The sequence below is a fragment of the Xiphophorus maculatus genome, chromosome 1, assembly GCF_002775205.1.
Source record: "Xiphophorus maculatus strain JP 163 A chromosome 1, X_maculatus-5.0-male, whole genome shotgun sequence".
Taxonomy (NCBI): Eukaryota; Metazoa; Chordata; class Actinopteri; order Cyprinodontiformes; family Poeciliidae; genus Xiphophorus; species Xiphophorus maculatus.
Genome location: NC_036443.1, coordinates 20250234 through 20269397, shown reverse-complemented (window position 1 = coordinate 20269397; position 19164 = coordinate 20250234). Strand labels below are relative to the sequence as shown.

General features: G+C 36.3%; 1 protein-coding gene across 2 annotated transcripts in view; it reads right to left on the bottom strand.

The window, feature by feature from the left end:
• The window catches only part of LOC102237626 (solute carrier family 12 member 5-like), a 45207-nt gene extending 26492 nt beyond the window's left edge, over window positions 1-18715 (bottom strand). The window contains exons 1-3 of one of the 2 annotated variants that reach the window (XM_023331863.1): window positions 18422-18715; window positions 932-1035; window positions 711-851 (exon numbers count right to left, since the gene is read on the bottom strand). In XM_023331863.1, coding sequence (XP_023187631.1) covers window positions 711-851; window positions 932-1035; window positions 18422-18476 — 300 coding nt within the window. In that variant the 5' untranslated portion in view covers window positions 18477-18715. The remainder of the gene's footprint in view (window positions 1-710; window positions 852-931; window positions 1036-18421) is intronic. The other variant, XM_023331868.1, reaches the window with a different exon arrangement.
• Window positions 18716-19164: the final 449 nt, after the last annotated feature.

Here is a 19164-nt window from a genome sequence, read left to right as displayed (position 1 = left end):
GAGTGAGAATGTGTTGAATTCTGACTTTCTGTTTGCATGAAAGTACTTATTTTAACTGCTCGTTTTCAAGTCTGTATATGCACTATGAGCTACAGTATATTGAGCAACTACTAGTTTTTCATATAAAAACCTTGTATAAGAAAACACTGACAGATATTCTATAAGTTCTTCACACTCCATTCTTGCATGTGCATAAAAAAAACGTTTCCATTGACGGACCCAGGCCCAGAATGTTGTTTAGTTAAACTTCATTCTGTGTTTTCTGTCATGAATATTAGTCAGCAACATTTGTTATTAGAACTAATAGAGTCATCCCTTCGAATATGCTGCTGTAAACTGGACTGAATTAAGCTGAAATGTTTGAGCTGATGCATTGATTAAAATGTTATGTTTGATGTTTTTAAGTCACTCTTTCTCCCTGTATTTCTGCAAATTTATTGTTCTACAAAGCACTTTTAATTATCTTGTCTATCAGTGAGGAGGTACCAATGAAATTGAATTATCTAATGCTAGAAATTTGAACACGCACAGAATTTGTGTCACCGATACTATGTTATTTTTCCTGCTACTATTAGGAAACTGTTCAATAATCTAAACTTTACAATGGATGTCATAACAATACTCAGGTATGAATCATTTAAAAAAATGTAAAAGAAAAACTAAATAAAGTAAATTTTTTTATTCACACAAATATTGCTGCAGTGTTCTACCTTTACAGGTTTTTTAGATGGCCGAGCCCCCTCCTCGTTATTCTCAGCCTCTTCGTGCTCCTTGCTGCCAGTTGGCAGGTTGGAGTAGTTGGCCAGAGAGCTGAGCAGAGAGGAGACCATTGGACTGGTATCAATCTCCTCCTAGAGCCCAAAGTGACACCTGGGTGAAAATATTCACTTTACACGAACAATCTGTGCTCATTTCTAAGAGCAGCCCCCACCTCAAAGAGGGCCATGCTCTTGCCGTCATATTGCTGGCTCTTTTCCATATCAGAGGCTGCGCTGCTGTTGATGAAAGGACTGCTCTCTTTGGGGTGTCCATCACCTGAAACATGAAAAACATTAGCATGTGGGATGATTCTTCATTCAGTTTAGAAATATCAAAGTATAGCATGTGAGTGGCGTTTCCACTGTTGTAGAAGTTCCACTAAAATAATTTTTATATGTTCTTCACCTGTCTAGAATATTCAGTCAGAACAATTATTTATAAGCATTAGTTACGATACAATCAGGCACTTAATAATTTTGTAAGAGCCAGTTAATGGGGAATTCATATAGAATAATAATTTAGATTAAAAATTTATAAATATGCTTAATTTAGTTTTAAGAAATTCATGATGAGTATATTTTCTAGAATGTATAACTTAGTTAATATAAAGGGATACTTTTATTGTGAAAAGTAATTTTGGCTTCCACTATGTAATGCATAACATTAATATTGCCAGTATGCACGTTTGAGGTCAGATTGCAGTCGGATACGGTGGAAGCAACACAATTTTTTGACCGATCTGTATCGAGCCTTTCATTTCTTTTGTAAGTGTACTTTTGGAGTTCTTTAAGTAAACATCATAAAAGAAGACTTGGTTTCAGTCGAGTGATTCAAATATTGGTTGTTAGACAAACTGCAAAGGTGGTACAACGAACTTTTGGGACGCAGGGTGCCACTACAAATTTGTTAAAAGTCTATATAGTATGCAGGATGCAGATATAGCATAATTTGTCACAGGGTGCCCAGTTAAAATAATCAATTTTCATGTGGACAAACTTTCAAACCTTGGAGAAAGTATTCTTCAAGAGTACCAAAGTAGGGTCATACAACACATCACCACATAATATTAAACACATCAATGACAGTTGGTGGCTTTACACCAACTGTTGTTGATCTTTTTCAATGAGACAATGCTGTTAATGTTTTAGAAAATGGCACTTGAGTTAGTTGTCCCTTCCAAAGTGATTCAAGATTAAACTATGGGATAACATGTGTAACCCCCATAAACTATGCTGATCTGTCTGTATGTTTAATGTGTTTGTTAGTTCTTAGAATGTCCTGTAGAGGGCACTAGACCCACATTTCTCCTGTGTCGGTACGAGAAGAAGAGTAAAGAAGAGGGAAGAAGAAATGCAGACTAAGCAGAAGTAGAGAAGTTACTACGCATAAGTGCTGCTGTGATATGAGAGAAATCTGTTTATTTTGAACTGGATAATGTCCATTCTGTTCTGAGAGTTCTCCGGTGGGTTTTTTTTGGACGACCGATATCTGAACGAGCCAGTGGAGTTCCAGAAGCAGGAGGGTTCCGCCGCCATCTTTGTGACTCGGACTGAAGCCTAGAAAGACGGAGGGCCTGGTGCTGCTGGAGCTGGAGATTTTGCGTGGACAACAGATAAGCTTATTGAACAAAAAGGGGGGCCCCCCAAATCTTTTTTGTTATTCCACAAACTATTTGTTCATGAACATTTTCATAACGGACAACTTATGTGCACACTGACTGACCTGACTGACTGAACTGTTATATTGAAGGACTAACTGGAATATGTAATTTCTTTTGTTGAAATAAGCTTTAAAGCTACTGTTAAAAAAAAACTACCCTCAATTTTCTATATATTAATTTGATATTTTTGTGTAAGGGTGGACAATTTAAGTTTTATACCTTAATTTTATTAAGGTAATTAGTGTTACCGGGATTATTATTTTTTTGTGGGGAAAGAAAAATAAACTTGAGTTGTTAAAACTTGTATGCTTATCCTCCTGTGTGACCCTAGAACAAAAGTAACTTTCCTACTGAATTTATTGCTAATTAAATTAAGTAGTGGTTACACATGTAACATAATGCTTTGAGAAAGTTTTGACTTAACACATTGTTAAGCCAAGTTAAAACTGACTTAATGAAAAATAATTGTGAATCTCCAAAAGTAAGTCAACAGAGTTGATAAACATGCACAGAATTTGCGTCAACTTGCTATTTCAGGCCCGTTGGTTTAAGAGCAGTAGGGATTTTAACACAAGTACTAGAATAGTTAGTGAAAGCAGCTCCTTGCTGTACACGTTTCTTCTCGTTGAGAAATGATAGCTTCCTGTAGGCATGGACTGTGCTAACGTTTCAAATTTTACCCCATCACCAACACTCGCCTGTGACACATGTAATGCGCCAATTTGATGTTATGAAGCTTACTGGAAATTGCCTGCACTGTAAACAACCATCCTCCACTGTGAACAGAGAAGTGCAGAGTCAAAAAATCATGGCTGTTCATGTTCATTTAATACTAACTGGACGGAACCTCTTTGTTCACTTCCTTCACGGCCATTGCTAAAACTACAGGACCTACACTTCTAGAACAGTGCAGAAAATCAATGTTCCCAACTTCTCCTTTTGGGACTGACTGGCCTGGAAAAAATTCTACCAGAGAATTCCAAGATAATGAGAGAAAGCCCAGACTGAACTATAAAGTGAGATCATAATTGAACTGATTGCACAGGAATGCAATGGCCAAGCTAATAATACTATTACCTTATTGGGAAATGAAAATACACTCTGTTTCAGTTCTATGGTTTTAACACATATGCATATTCAGATTTTTTTTTACCAGGTTTTACCATTACATAACTCTACACTCAAATGTATAAAACTAACAAAATGTGAAGAGTCTGCTCTTTGCGTGTATGCGTGTGAGTTCATGTGTGTGTCTTTGGCTCTTTGGTGTTCCTCAGTTCTGTCCTCGTTCTCTCCCATCAGTTTCTCTCAGATACCCTCACAGCTGTTGACCATCTGCTGTCAGTGCATCCACTTTCCATCCAGTAATCACTCTCCCCAGTTTACACTCCTTCATTTCAGTTGCTCCTTCCCTGATCCTGCTGTTACCTGCTTCTTCCCAGAGCAATGCAACCTGATTATGGTTTTCAGATGTTCTTCCTCCCTGAGGATTTCCTATGGATTACTACAAATTATCAATCCGTCGGTGAAGTTGATTCACTGTGGGAAAACTCTGACTATTCGAAGAAAGTGAATTTGGGGAAACTAAATTTCAAGAAATAGAAATCTTTAAATTCTTAAAAATATCACCTCTACTAACAAATTCTTTGAATATGGGCTTTTCACTTTCAGGTTATCTCATGAGGTGGAGCCAAAATGCAGACAGGAGCTCAAGAGGATCGTAGTGAAAGAAATTTTATGGCGGAAGTGAAAACTAGTCCTAATAATGAGGGTGAAACACACCAGGAGCGAGGGCATGAGAGAAACAGAACAAAGGGTTAAACAAGAGCAGCAGAATAATGGAGCCAGGAACGGTGGAGTAAATGGAAGGATCCAGTAAGGGAAGAAGAAGAGAGAAGAGATTGAATGCTGTAGGACAGGTAGAAATGACAAAAGGAAACAGAAGATCTAATTACAGGTGAGTGGATGCAACTGACCTCTCGCCCTATTTTTCGCTCATTTGTGAAGGCCTTTGAAGTGTTCTGCTCAGGACATCCGGAGGCGGTGGGCCTCCGGATGCCGTAGCACTCCATCCCCACCATAGACAGTGTTGGTGATGCACTGCTTTCCCCTCCTGAGATGTCAGGTGGTTGACCAGAATCTCCTCGAAACCATACAGAAGTAAATCTTCATGACCTCACTGAACTGCTCCCAAACCTGAGTTTTTGCCTGTATGACCGCCAGAATCTATATCATAGAAAATACTGTTCAAAAGGCAAAAGAGGGAGACAAGCAAAGAGTACCTAATAAAATGGCCAGTGATAAAAAAAACCCCAAAACACAAATAAGACATTCCACCTCATTATTCAGTGCAATGGTATTTTATTCATAAAAGCCATTTGACATTATGTAGTTGAGTAACATCTGGCTGCTCACAGAGAGCATAGCCAAGTCACCTCTTGAATTCCCAAAGCTGTAGCAGTATTACACGCTAATCTCTAAAGTAAAGGGGAAAGACAAATACCAGCCAAACTGCTCTGACGCAGCTGGTAATCCTGTGAACCACAAATGGTTCTACAAAAAACACAGCCCATCAAATGTTTTTTTTATTTTTAGTTTTGTTAAACATTTTTAACTTTAGTAGCAATTCTAGCATTTTGATCGGCAAAAGAACAATTCTCGAAAGTGAGAAAAAAATATGACTATAGATGATTTTTCCTTTATAACAAGATCCACAATCGATTTTATTTTGAGTAAGTGTGCTGTAATCCCGCAGAACACTGCTCTGCTTTCTAAATCTGCATTTTAACCTCACTCCTGCTCTTAGCTTTGAATAAAATCTGCTTTCGAAAAAATGCATCTTAACAATGCTTTATTAAATGCTTGCGTGCTTGTTTGACCCGAAACAACAATGACTGGGTGGGATTTGCTTTCTATTTGTGGAGTTTTCTGGTTTTCCCATAAAACGTCCAATCTCTGATCTCATCATCGTAAGACTTGTTTTCTGTATGTCAGGAAGTGAGAAGAAGGTCTCAGGTTTTAGGAACTGAATGAAAATCAGGTATAAAGCAAGATCTCGCTCATCTGCCTCATTTAATTATCATGAAATGACGAGTGACCAATTTTAGATGAAAGACATTTATTTGTCATGCATTACTCAAAACGTTTATATTTATAAAGTGAAGGCTTTTGTCACTCACTGCATTATATTATCTTTATTATTGTATTTTTCTGACAATGCAAATGCTTCCGATTACAGACCACACTACACATTGTTAAATTAAGTCCTTCGAACTCCATGATGAAAAATGTAAAGCTTCAACTTTATTTCTATAAAGATACTAAAATGATCAAACAGACCTATTCCCATCAGCATCCTAATCCTAAAAAGTTGGCTGCCTGTGTGGATGAGAGTGGGAGAGAAAAGTAAATCTGATGGGGCTTTATAGATCCCTCTTTTATCCCATAACTGTCTTTCAAGCATTATTCTTCAAAATCATCATTTTTGTCCAGTACTGTGGGTGATTTGTACCACATCCAAAAGTCTCAAAATGTATAAAAAGGGTCAATTCAATATTTCCTGTGAAAATCTTGTTCAAAAACAGGAAATTCCCAAAAGTTAAAAACTTATCAAAGGAACTCATGAGCTAAATGAATAAGTGACAAACTTTAAGTGTGTTTGTTCAGATGTTACAACAAAATCTGAACTATAACACATAGGAGTTATTCAATATTGAATAATTATCCCTCTCCTTTGAGGGGATAAATGAATACTCCGGGCTGCACGGTGCTTCAGTAGGTAGCACTGCCGCCTTGCAGCAAGAAGGCCCTGACTTTGAATCCAGGCCTGGAGTCTTTCTTCATGGAGATTAGATGTTTTCTCCAAGCGTGCGTGGGTGGGTTCTCCCCTGATAGACTCCGGCTTATGGTAAGTTCACCATTGCCATCGCTTACAAAGAATCAAATTAACTGTTAACGAGGTTCAGCTGCAATAGTGATTTGTACATTTGCATCAATTGTCTGAAGCTGGAGTTTACAGATGCAAATGATTAAGATGGTCTAAGTGAACAAAGGTATCATTCTGAAGAGAAGCACAAAAAAGTCATCATGGCAAAGTGAAGGCAATCACTAATAGTTGAAGAAAATATGGAACTTTTTATTTATTTTTATATGTAGAAGTTTTATTGACTATCTCCACCGTTGCTTTAGTAGAAGCTTTTGTGTGCAGATTCATGTAAAAACTCCACTGAACTGAGATTCCTCGATTTTTGAGATTACCTCTTATTTGAGAGGAAAGCAACTCCCTTCATCCTCCTCCATCGAACCTCATACTGTATAATACCTCTGGATGCTGTGTTTCCTACTCCTTAGGACAAAATGTTCTTAAAAACAAGATGTTTATAAAATATACCCAGACTTCATATTTGGATGAAGGATTTGTTGCATTTGTTGTTTGTCTGAAAGCCACAACTTTTTAAAATCCTCTAATGCAGAAAATACCAGTTTTCCCTTTAGTGACTCATGTGAAGAACCCCAATAATGTGAAATACAGCTCAGAATCCCTCTGTGCAGTATGCTTACATGCATTTTATTAAAGTAAAAGCACATGGACTGAGCCTTTGCTTTGTCCCAGACAAACATGTCTGCTTTTTAAACACCCTCTCACATGCAAGGTGTTTTGTCCAGAGAGTAAAACAGTTTTAAAATGACAGCAAATATTTTGACGCTATTACAAAAGTTAGTTTTGTATTGTATTTTACATCATGGCACAAAACTCCAGCTACATATCTTTGAGGGGCCAGATTCAAGCAAACAATGATAATTTGTGCAATTTACAACAATGACAAATTAAAATAAAGGTTAAAAGCAAAGAATGTCATGGTTTGGTATTAAGGTGGACACAATAGTAGACAGAATCTGAGGTAGAAGGTGAAATGAAAGTCCTTTTACAACTAAAACATAAAACTTACAAAGTGGCACGAAGGGAACTGTGAAGCCAGCCTTGACAAGAGACAGGTGGCTGATTGGAAACAGGTCTGCACTTGTGTGGGAAGGCATAACAGGCTGAGGAAGGGAGACTAATAAATATGAAGGAAGCTGCAGAGGACGCTCATTAACAATAAACCCAAAGAGAATAGACTCCAGGGAAGCTAAATTCAAACACACAAAGAACATAATGCAGCAATAAACTAAGAAAAGAAAAACAAAATTTCTGAAGAAATTTAGCCGGGGCCTGCCAAGGCGCGCCCGTCGGGCTTGGGCCCGGCGTCGTCACGCCACAAATTGGCGTCGACGCTAAAGAACGCCGCAACGTAATCAGTGGCACGCGGAGAACCACAAGAACGTTAAGCGAGGCGGACGTGCACCATTCAGTACGATTTAAAATGTTGTCAAGGCTTTTATTTTGGAAGTTTTGTTAAACTTCATTTCAAAGGGCCAAACTAATCCCATGCGTAATAGTCCTTGGGTTAAAATAGTTATATAATGCTCAAAACACAAGTAGCTGATGTAAAAATATTCAAGGCTTTTATTTTGAAATTTTCAGTATGCTCCATTTTAAAGTTCCGAACTAATCCCATGTGTAACAGTGCTTTGGATGAAAAAGTCATATACGGCCAAAAAAAGCAATTACGTCATGTAAAATATTCAAGGCTTTTATTTTGAAATTTGCAGGATGCTTCATTTCAAAGGGCCAAACTAATCCCATGCGTAATAGTCCTTCGGTTAAAATAGTTATATAATGCTCAAAACACAAGTAGCTGATGTAAAAATATTCAAGGCTTTTATTTTGAAATTTTTGTTAAGCTTCATTTTAAAGGGCCAAACTAATACCATGTGTAACAGTGCTTTGGATGAAAAAGTCAAATAAAGCCAAAAAAGAGCAATTACGTCATGTAAAAATATTCAGGGCTTTTATTGTGAAATTTTCAATATGCTTAATTTTAAAGTGTAAAACTAATCCCATGTGTAACAGTTACTGAGTTAAATCAGTTATATACAGCCCAAAGCAGCAATTAGTTCTAAAGGCCAGTTCAGTCCTGATCTGTTTCAACTGAGTATTCCACTATAGATAGAACTACAGTGATGCGTATTCGTAGTCCTAACCAGCAGCCAATAGCCTCTTGAGTTCCGTTGCTATGGCAAATAATGGTCTCAGCAGGTGTGAGCTCTGAGCTCTGAGCTCTCAAACACACAAGTGTGTTTGAGCAAACACACTTTACTGAAAAAAAGCATTGGAAACAAATCCTTCTTGTTCGGGAACCGTAATACATATTCGAAAAGCGTTTTAAGCGTATGACAGTTCAATGTGTCTTCTGCGATAGTCCCGAGATTCATATCTGTACCTCACTCAGAGCATTTACAGTGATGAGAGAAAGAAATGTTGTGCCCAGATATGAACCGAGATGGGCTGTCACTCTAATTTGAAGAAAAATGAGAAACTTTGGGTCGCTTAGAGGCAAATTGTGGACAAACCGTAACTGGTATCGACGAGCCGTCTTCACTTTCGAAGAAATCACAGACGTATCTACAAAATGAAATTTGAATGGCATTTCTAGGTGAATTTGTGACGACACAGCAAATCCTCAAAAATAGGGTATTTCTAGGATTTTTCCCATTGAGTTATAATGGGGTTTTTTTCGTAGTTTTTTGCGAATTATGTCGCCACGTTAAGCCCAAATCCCACCAGAAGTAATAGCTGGAATGGCGTGAATTTTCTGCATGTTTTGATACCTCATTTGTAGGTGTGCACCCAGCGGTACGAGCCGCATTAACGGTTACGGAAGAAAAATAAAGAATAAAGAAACACTTTCTCCGACAATAGCAATAGGTTCCTGCCATTGCTTTGCATGGCAGGCCCCAATTAACTAATATGGAAGCACTTAAGCTGACATAAATAAACTCCAATAGAATAAAATTACAGTGAAATGTTTTTTTTTTTCATTAAATGTAGCTTTAGACCTTATCTGTAGTCTCATTTTATTGCAATGTTTATCGCTCACTTTCGCCCTGAAATGCCAGAAAGATTTGACTCCCTGCGGAAGTCTATCCTTGCTTTAAAAGGAAGTCATTCAGTCTATCACCTGAGGACATACAAAATCATCTCCATCTGTCCTATGATTTTATCTTGCGTTCATAACTGACTCATAAAATAACCTAAAGCTGGCTGAGCACTCATGGAAGTATTTTCTTTTCTTTCAGCAGTTGCATGCTGGAGAAACAGAAATCTCCACATTCAAAATATAATGTACTGAAATAATAAAAAAAAATTTTTTACCTTTAATTAAACAACAGAAAAGAATCAACAAAGGTGTTAAAAGCTATTAAAGACTAACTTGTCAAGCAAATTCAAAAGAATTTCAAATATGATCAAATATGGAAAGAAAGATGAATTTCACAACATCCAAGTAAAACAGGATTAAATAAAAGACAATAAGGAGTATAGAATCCGTTATCCATTCTGGGTCCATGACTTTCAAAGCGGTATTGGCATCTGGTTGTCTGATCTCCTTAGAGAGGGCCCCACATCTTGACAGACTGGTCTCCACTATGTGTACTATAGCTGTGTATTCAGTCCCCCAGTACTCCCATTCAGTCTTGCAACTCCATCATAATGTCTTTCAATTACACCCCTCTGCAGTCTCAATGTCGGGAATGGTCTGACCTGCAGCAACAACTCTGCAGAGTTGATTTAAAAAAAAAAGGCCCAGCAGAAACATATTTTGACTCTTCATAATAATGAAAAAAGAAACTACATCTCTTAAAAGCAGTTGGCGACATTCTGCCAAAGCTACATTGAAAGCAGCTGCACAGCAGCCAAGATGTCAGGTATGAAAAACATAAGCTTCCATTATGTAGAAGATTTCTCTTACACAGCAAACAGATGGAAAAAGGTATTCTGGTCAGACAACCCCCCCCCCCCTAAAAAAACTCTCTAGCCTATATGCCGAACACTATGTGACTGAAAACTCACATTTCATGAAACCCTGAACAAACAATCCCAACAGTTAAATATGGTGGTGGCAGCATCAGGCTGTTGGAATCGTTTCTAAAGCAGGAACAGGCGAGCTGGTCAGAGTTGATGGGAAGATAGATGGAGGTGAATACAGGTCATTCTTGTAAGTTAATATGGGAATGTTGAAAGGGGGTGAAAAAGTTCAAAGCCTTTTCATATTTAAAGTAGTGTTCATCCAGTGAAATCCAGTTTAATTAAACAAATAGTTCTGTTAATCTAAAAATGCAACATTTTCAAAAAGTGCAATCGCTTTTGGGTCAAACGTCAAACATCCGTGAACTACAAAGGTTTTAAGCTGTGACTTGTGTTCAACTCGCAGCAGTTATTCTCCACCTGATGAACCTGAAACAATATTCAGTTGTACTAGTATGAATTTCATGGTATTTACACATTTATGCCTCTTATTTACAGCCAAGATCTCCACTGAAGTAATGAATAACTAAAATATCAATGTACAAAAGCATCAATCATTAAGATGTGGAGAAATATGAGGAGAGAAAAAACACAAATTTCTCCAAAAATGATAAAAAGACAAGACAAAAATGTGTGAGCGAGACTACTCAGCACCTAAAGAGTTTCCAAAAGGTTCTGGTTGTGTTCTGCAACAATCTCTTGTGTGTCACAGATCACAGATCACTCCCAGGCTGCCAAAAATGTGCTAAAGATCAACAGTGAACATCAACCTAGACGTATTGTGCTCTGATCAAGCTGAGTCACCACAGACCAGTCACTGTGACTACTGCTTCAGGTTCGAGTCACCCAAAACTCAACACCTGGTCACCCGTTAGAACTCTCCGAAACTTTCAACCGCCACAACAGGATATTCTCAACTGCCATTAAAAATCTCCTTATGTGAAGGATGAAGACAGAAACCTTTTCTTATAATGAAACATGCAAGCCTGGCTGAAACTTCCCAATGTGTTAGGGTCTGATGAAATCAAAGCTGTATTTTTTGCCACAAAAACAAACTGGTCCAAACACAACTTTTCTTGACCTCTTGGATAGTTAGCTTGCAGTAGAAGCTAAATAAACCAATATAATATGTTTCAAGATAAAAAAAACAAACTTGGAAAATAACCTTTGTATCTCAATCAAAAGATGTTTTAATATACAAAATGAAAGTTAATACACAGTTTGACCACCAGGTAATTGAGCAATTGTGCAGAAAAAAAGGTGGCTATTTCCCTCAGCCTCCCCCGTCTCACCCTTACTTCCCCCAATTTAAAAAGTGACTGAGCAAACTAATGTTTCTGCTTTCCAAATAAATAAATCTGATTGCTTCCCGCAGTCTGACAAATTGACAAAAGCATTTTCATTGTGATTCTTTTTAAGCACAAATTAAAAAGACAGAGCTATATCGTCCAGTGATCTTATACGGTGTCTTGTTTTACATCCCTAAAAAAATTAACAGGAATGCATAAACTTTTCAATATCAACCTTACCTGTTTTCTAAATACAAGCACTAAGTTTGCACATATGACTACATCTAATGCCAAGGTAAAAAGTATTTGCAAAATTTAACATTTTTTTTTGACAAACAGCTCATACTTTTCCAAGTGACAGAAAAAGTACTGTTTTTGGTATTAAGCAGTCCCATATTGTACTGAATGAAAAAAAAAAATCCCCATCTGAGATACATATCATAACACAATCTTGAGTGTTTATAGTCAAATTCATCAATTTTATAATTTTGCATTCAAAAACCCTGCTACCATTAACTCTGTCTAGTACTTTCTTTAGGTGTGCTGTTCATGTACGAAAATGGTAAGAAGAGATCAGTTGATAAAGAGGATTTTGCTGCAGAAGATGAAATGTTTGTACTGATGCCATGGCCGCTGTTCGGCCGGATCATGCAGATGAAAGGCAGTCCAGGGTGGAGATTTGTACCCTTGATGTGACATGGTTATTAAAAAATGGACAGTTCATACCAGCTTTTTAAAGCTTAATAGGACACAGGCTCAGGGGGATTATACAGCAGCTGCTGGAGTCCGTAGAGGAACGCTGAAATGAACTTCTTCACGTGAGAAAGGAGCACCAATCAGCTTCGCAAAAGCGACACCAACATTCATTTTCACCTCGCCCGCTGTAACCAGGAATTAAGGCTAATTCCATAAAGTGATTAATTTAATTTAATTTCATCGTCTCACTCACTTTTCTGCTGCCTGTTTGTGCTTGTCAGCCTCTCGGGGGCAAAACAGGCACGAAGCTGTTTGTTGGATTTCAGAAAAACAGAACCACGAACAGAAAATTCAAAGAAAGAATCAGAAAAATTACAACTTCCACAAATGAAGTTCTGAATTATGATTTTAGGTATTCATCACACAGCTTTGGTCTACAATGAAATAGTAGAGTTTTATGTCCCATCACTGAGAGTTAACTGTATAAATGTACTGTTAAATTCACTTCTATTATTTCTTGTAGAATGTAGACATGAAAAAAGAGTATGTTTTGAACAAAGAAAAACATGCAATCTTATTTTTGTTGGTATTTATTGTGATAGCTCAAAATCAAATAGTGAATAAATGTTAAATCAGAATACATGGTTTTCAAACTTTGATATCCCTAAATAAAACCAAGTGCAACCAATCTATATCAGAAGTTACAAATTTAGTAAGTCGAGTCCACTCGTGTGTAGTGTAATTTCAGTATGAATCCATCGTATTAAAAAAACATCTGAGGGCCTCAGAGGTTTGTTAGATTTGTGAACAAACAACATCATAATGACCAAGGAACAGATCAAGCAGGTCAGGAAAAAGTCACAAAGATATTTAAAGTCGTCATAAAAAAACAGAAAGATGATATGACAACAGCCAACAGCAGACCCACCGGAAAATGGTTTTCCATGACGAGCTGAGTGAGACATAAACCAGAAGACTAATTGGAATGAAAGGTGGTTCTGACCGAATACGAATAAAAAGCACACTATTCAGATGTTATTTAAAAAAACATTTAAACGTTGTATCACTCTCTTTTTTCTTCACAATTAGGCAAGTCTCATAAATACAAGAGTCTTTGTTTGCACATTATGACATTGAGCCCGCAATTATCCAAACGCCTGGCAAATTTAGATTAAAATTATAATCTTAAAGAAGTTTGTTTCTGAACAGAAATTAACAGGCATCTCTCAAACAACATTAAAAAAGGAAACAATTTTCTTCTTTCTAATAACGTTTTGTTTAAAAAATGCTTGCTTAAAATGATTCATTTTAAAATATATTCATAATTTTTGGCTTAACTGTGTCTACACCCTTACACACAAACCTCACTGGTGAAACAAAGGATCCAGTTGACTGAACTCCCAAGTGAGAAAAACGATTTTCAGCAAATCCAAATCCATTTTATTTATAAAGCACATTTTAAAAACAATTTGTTTAACTAAAGTGATCTACAGAACAAAAACAGGTCAAACCAAGACACAAATCATGGCTTCCACAAAGACCGCAATAAAATGACTCATCACAGCTGCTGATAGATGCTCATCAATGAAAATACAATACTGGACTTGTTTCAATTAAAGGCTGCCTCCATAAAAGCATGCTACTATCTTCTGAATCTTCAAAAAACATCAAGAAGAATTAAAGTAGCTGCTGGAAGAAATTTACAGACTTCACTGGATTAGTGAATGACTTTTGCAAATCAGTTAAAACATGAAAGAAAAACTTTGATTTTACAAAAAAGTTCAGAAAAATCCAACAAAAACATTTCAGCAACAAAACATAAATGAAGAAGGCGTGATTTTGGGGTTATGCTGTACTTAAACTATTTTTTTGTGTGTTTTTAAATTTATAGTACAACATTCTAACATTTTAGCCACACTTAAAAGAAATAATACCACCTTTTTGTAGGTAAAATTTAAATAATATTAGAACTAGGATCATTAATCTAATCGTTAACATATTAAATCACCAAATCTGTTAAGAGGGCATACTTTCTTTTCGCAATGACAGCACTTTTTAGAATTGCACATTAAAACCGAAATATCCAATCCAAGTCAAATTTCAATTCAGTCTGAACTTAATCTCATCCTGCCATATAGTGACACAATTAATCTCATATTTATAGCAAATATGATGCAAATCTGTAAACTTTTAACCTATGAATGATTTTTAAGAGTAAAATTATTTATAGCTTAGTCACTAAATCGGCTTTAGAAAGAAATCTATGTCCCATGACATAAAACATAATTTGGGAAATCATTGTCTACTTTTAAGGCTCTAAATCAGTGGAATACACTTCCAACTGACTGGAACTGACAATCAACAAAGCCTTGATGTTTCTAGACTGATGCATGAGTCAAGGTGCATATGTGGAGTATTTTAGGATAAAGAAATTATTGTATTGAAAATTGGTTTTAGATATTTTATGTGATTTTGAGAATGTCACCATTTGCTTGTAAACTTTTAGTGAACAAATAATTTTCTGCTCCAGTTTTTGTTTATATACATATTATTATCTGCGAACAGCTGAAGTTTGCAAATACCCGAGACAATGCTTACAACTGTTTATTTTATTCATTCAAACACCAAAAGTACCTCACCATGTCAAGCTAACATTCAGTCTTTTCTATCGCTGCTCTTAGTGCTACAGCCAATCAGAGCAAAGGAAAATAATGGTTATCCTGGATTGGTTAATTTGAAAACAGCCATTAGTGTGTCAAGTAGCTTTGTAAGCTGCATTTTCTTTGAATATTTTAGATATGCTTAACAAAACGAAAATCTGCAAACAGGTAAATGTGTGAATACTGACCTGTGGGTAGGCAGGGCAATTTTGGCTTTAAATTATACAACTGTACTAGTCTTTTTCAAGGATCAGATGATGATACAGCAGAAAGCTTCAATAATTTTTAAAATATAAATATAATATGTGTGTTAAAAATTTTAGTCATGTTTCTTTAACACAAAGGCTCAAATATATCCACACATCCCCACTAAAATTTGTTTCTTTTTCAAGTTGTACTTCGACCACACGTTTGTGTTTTCATAAATAAGCATCTATAATAATTCTGGATGGATATTTGACCTCTGTTCTTGGCAGGACTCATTTAAATTTTAAATGTTTGACCCTTTGCTTAAAACTTTGACCCAGTGTGGAAACAGTTATTTTTGAAAAATATGATCAAATATTGAGTCTGACTAACACATATTTTTAGTAGACAGCATCAAATGAATGTTAAAGTGATAGTTGAGTTAAGGCTGAATGAAGTTTTGCATTCAGTACAGCGACACAGACAAAACACACTGATTCCTGACTGTAACCCAGAAACAAAGAATGATGCTCAGGCTGCGCAAATGTGTCAGGTGGACAATCTTCATTAATGTATGGGCAATCAAAAAGATTGATTCAGATTCAAACACCAGTGGATGATCTGACAACATCTGGTAAGCCGATTAAATCCATCTCAGTGAAGGCAGATGTATCAGACTGAGTTCAGCAGAACAGGCCAACATTTGCTTCTTCGCCCTGACACATTTAACAAAAATATGGCCAACAGTGTTGTTAAAGCTAACCAATTAACAGATTATTTCTCACTGTATAGAAACTGAAGTTTAATCCTGCTCATAAATTCCATTGACGTTTAACTGTGACCTTTAATGTGGATTAAACAGATGAGATGTTGCATGTTTAATGGATAAAACTGGACATGAGGAAATTCATTTATTAATCTGTAATAGATTTTTTTGTTTGTATTTTCTTTTTTGTATGAAGCAAAATTCATCCATAACCTATATCTACTGGAGAAGCATTAGGTTCAAAAGATTTTTTAGATATCATATAAATAATGCCTTCTAAATTTGAAAAAGTGCTTTAGTTTTAAGTTTTAGGCCTTTTATCTTTTGTATGTCTCCGTATTTTCCTGTGAAGTTGACCCGTCCATGATGTACCCTGCAGTTATTTCTTTTTCAACAAATGTATTTAGTTTAATAGATTAGATTTGATAATTTTTCTGTATTTAAATTTTCTGTATTTGACTTTAATTTATCCTATTTGTTTTGTTTTCTAAATCAGTTTAATTACTTTTCTTTTTTTAACTTAGTAAAATTACCTTTTCATTTAATTCATTATTTATAGTGTTAAGTTTCTTGTACTTTTTTATTTAGTTATATTTACTGATTTGATTTAATCACATTTATTTAATTGTCATCTGATTTAAAATATATTTATATTTAGCTGATATATTTATTTATTAATTTTTTACAAACAAAAATTAAATAGCTTGTTTTGTTTACTAAAATTGACTTTAATTACTGCTATGGTAATTATGTTTAGTATTTTATAATCCAGTAATCTCCAGCTGTTTCTCCTGCTGCATCAAGTTAGGAGTTATAGCCACTGTTATGGAAATACGAACTAAGATGATCACTGTTTAATTTAATTTTTAACACTTCCTTTAATTCTTTAATTCTCCAGTAAAAAAAAGCTTCCTCATAGAGCTAAGGATCACCTTTCCACCAAAGTTTATTTACAATCACCACCTTATTTTGATTTTAAGTCTAACAGTGAGACAAGACTCACTGTTTACCCTCTACCGATTGCCTGTAGTGGGCAAACAAGGGTGTATCATCAGTGTGTCATCTCATCACTGGTTTGGTTTCATCCTATATTTACACAATACCAGGACATCTGTCATAATTTGAAGTGAAGCTGGGTTTAAACATTAATTTATTGGCTTGGGAGGATTATGGTAAAGTTCCTGCAGCTTTAAGAGAGAGTGGAAAATATAGAATTTTATTTAAAAAAATGAAATAAGTCCAAAGATCCATAAAGAGAGATAGAAAAAATATGTTTTCTGGAGTAAAAAAATATTTACAATACTTCAGTGTCACAGCTGAATCCCTGTGAATTAAACTGCTTTCAGTGACTTACTCTGTAGTGCTGATATGAAACATTAAATTAAGTTTCAGCAAAATAGTCAATGGACTATTTTATTATTGCACATTTCTACTCATACTGACCACTCAAAAAACTTTACACTAGAAAATGTTCACCCATTTGCACACGCCAACACATTTATACACTGATATGACTGGCAGGGAACTTGGGGCTAAGTGCCCATGAGCAGATTGTCATGAGACAAGAAGAAACTGGATTTCAATCTCATTTTTGAATCATGTTCAGTTCCCTGTCTGCCATTTCTGTTTCCTTTCCCCTTCGTTCAGTTCCCTGCTCAACTTCTCCCCCATATCCTGCATTTCTCTGATTTGCCTCACCTGGTTTAAAGATCACTAATCATGCCTCCATAGTATTTGAACTCTCTGATTTTCATTATCCACTGCTGAATTCTTTCAATATGCTCACACTGGTTTTAAAGGCGTATATTCCTCAAGGGCAGAATTTTTTTTTATTTTACACAAGAGGGCTTAACAAAGTTGTTTCTGGCCTAGAGCTTCATAAGTCAAGTATCTTGAGAAGTCAATTGTAGGCTATATAATGGTTGACAAAACACCACAAGTAAAAAGGGGAACAAGACACAAACTCCTAAACCAAGGCTACAAGAACAAAATGAAAGCATTTCTCTATTCTCTTTAGACCTTAAATCAGAGACTAAAATGCTAATTTCATCCATCAGTGGCTTCCTTTGATATGCTTTAAATCTTTTTCTATACCTATTTAAACATTCATAGTTGGTCATATCTGACTATTATGTGTCACAAAAAAGTACCAATGATATGTTTGTAGCAGGAAAAGGACTGGTGCCTTTAAAGCTACATATATGTACTGTAATGTGGACTTAGTCTTCATTGAAGTGACATTTAAATCAGTGTTTGTCTCCACTGATCTGAAATTTATCCCAAAAAATGTTTGCTGCTCTTTTTTTATTATTGTTTTACACACCTACAGGAAGTAGAAAAGCCCAACTCTTGCCTGCGTGTCCAATATCTGAATCTTGTCCAAATAATCCACAACTGATACACAGAAGCAACTCTTTAAGCTCAAACTGATTCTCCCACAACACGGCTCAGTGACACATGTTCGTCTTACATCAGTCCATGACCGATTTCGTCACTCACCCTGGCTTGTGGGTCCCCCTTCTCCCTCTTCACAGTCAGTCATGTTGTTCTCCATCTCCTCTCCTCAGCAGGCGAGAAAAAAACTCTCAGCAGGATGGAACCAAAGATGAGACTTCTGCGTCCCTCCACGTATTTCTTTCCTTGCTTTACAGATTTGTTTCTTTTTATTGAAATCTGTGCAAATTTTAAAGGCTAATTTAAAATCAGCCTTTAAAATTTTCATGTGTTTTTTAAATGTTTTTTTTATAAAGTGCCTGATTTTCTCCGTCTCTCATTAAGAGGAGTCCAGAGAGACTGAGAGCCGCTGCAGGGGAGAGTGGATGCTGGTGCACGATGCCACTCACATGCACGCTCTTAGCCTCTGTGCGCCACTCACCTCCCAGTCAGTTTAAGCCTGGTGTCTACATTCATCGTGTATTCAGGAGGTTTTTAACCCACCCACCCCCATCTCTTTCTCTCCGTCATGATCATCTCATCATGAGAGATAGACAGAGAGGGATTGAGAGACAGAGAGGATACGCGTCAGCTCTCGGAGCGCTGCCTCCTCCGATTAAGCATCTCTTTTGATGTGCTTTTCAGACAGAAGACCGTATTGCATTTTGTCACTCGCTGTGTGTTCATCCCTCTCTCTTTTTCTGTATTGCAACATTTCTCTATTATACTCATCTTTGTGGTCTTGGCCCATTATCTGTGAACTACCTGGAGGCTACACTTTATAACTCAGTGAACGTAGCTCTCACTGA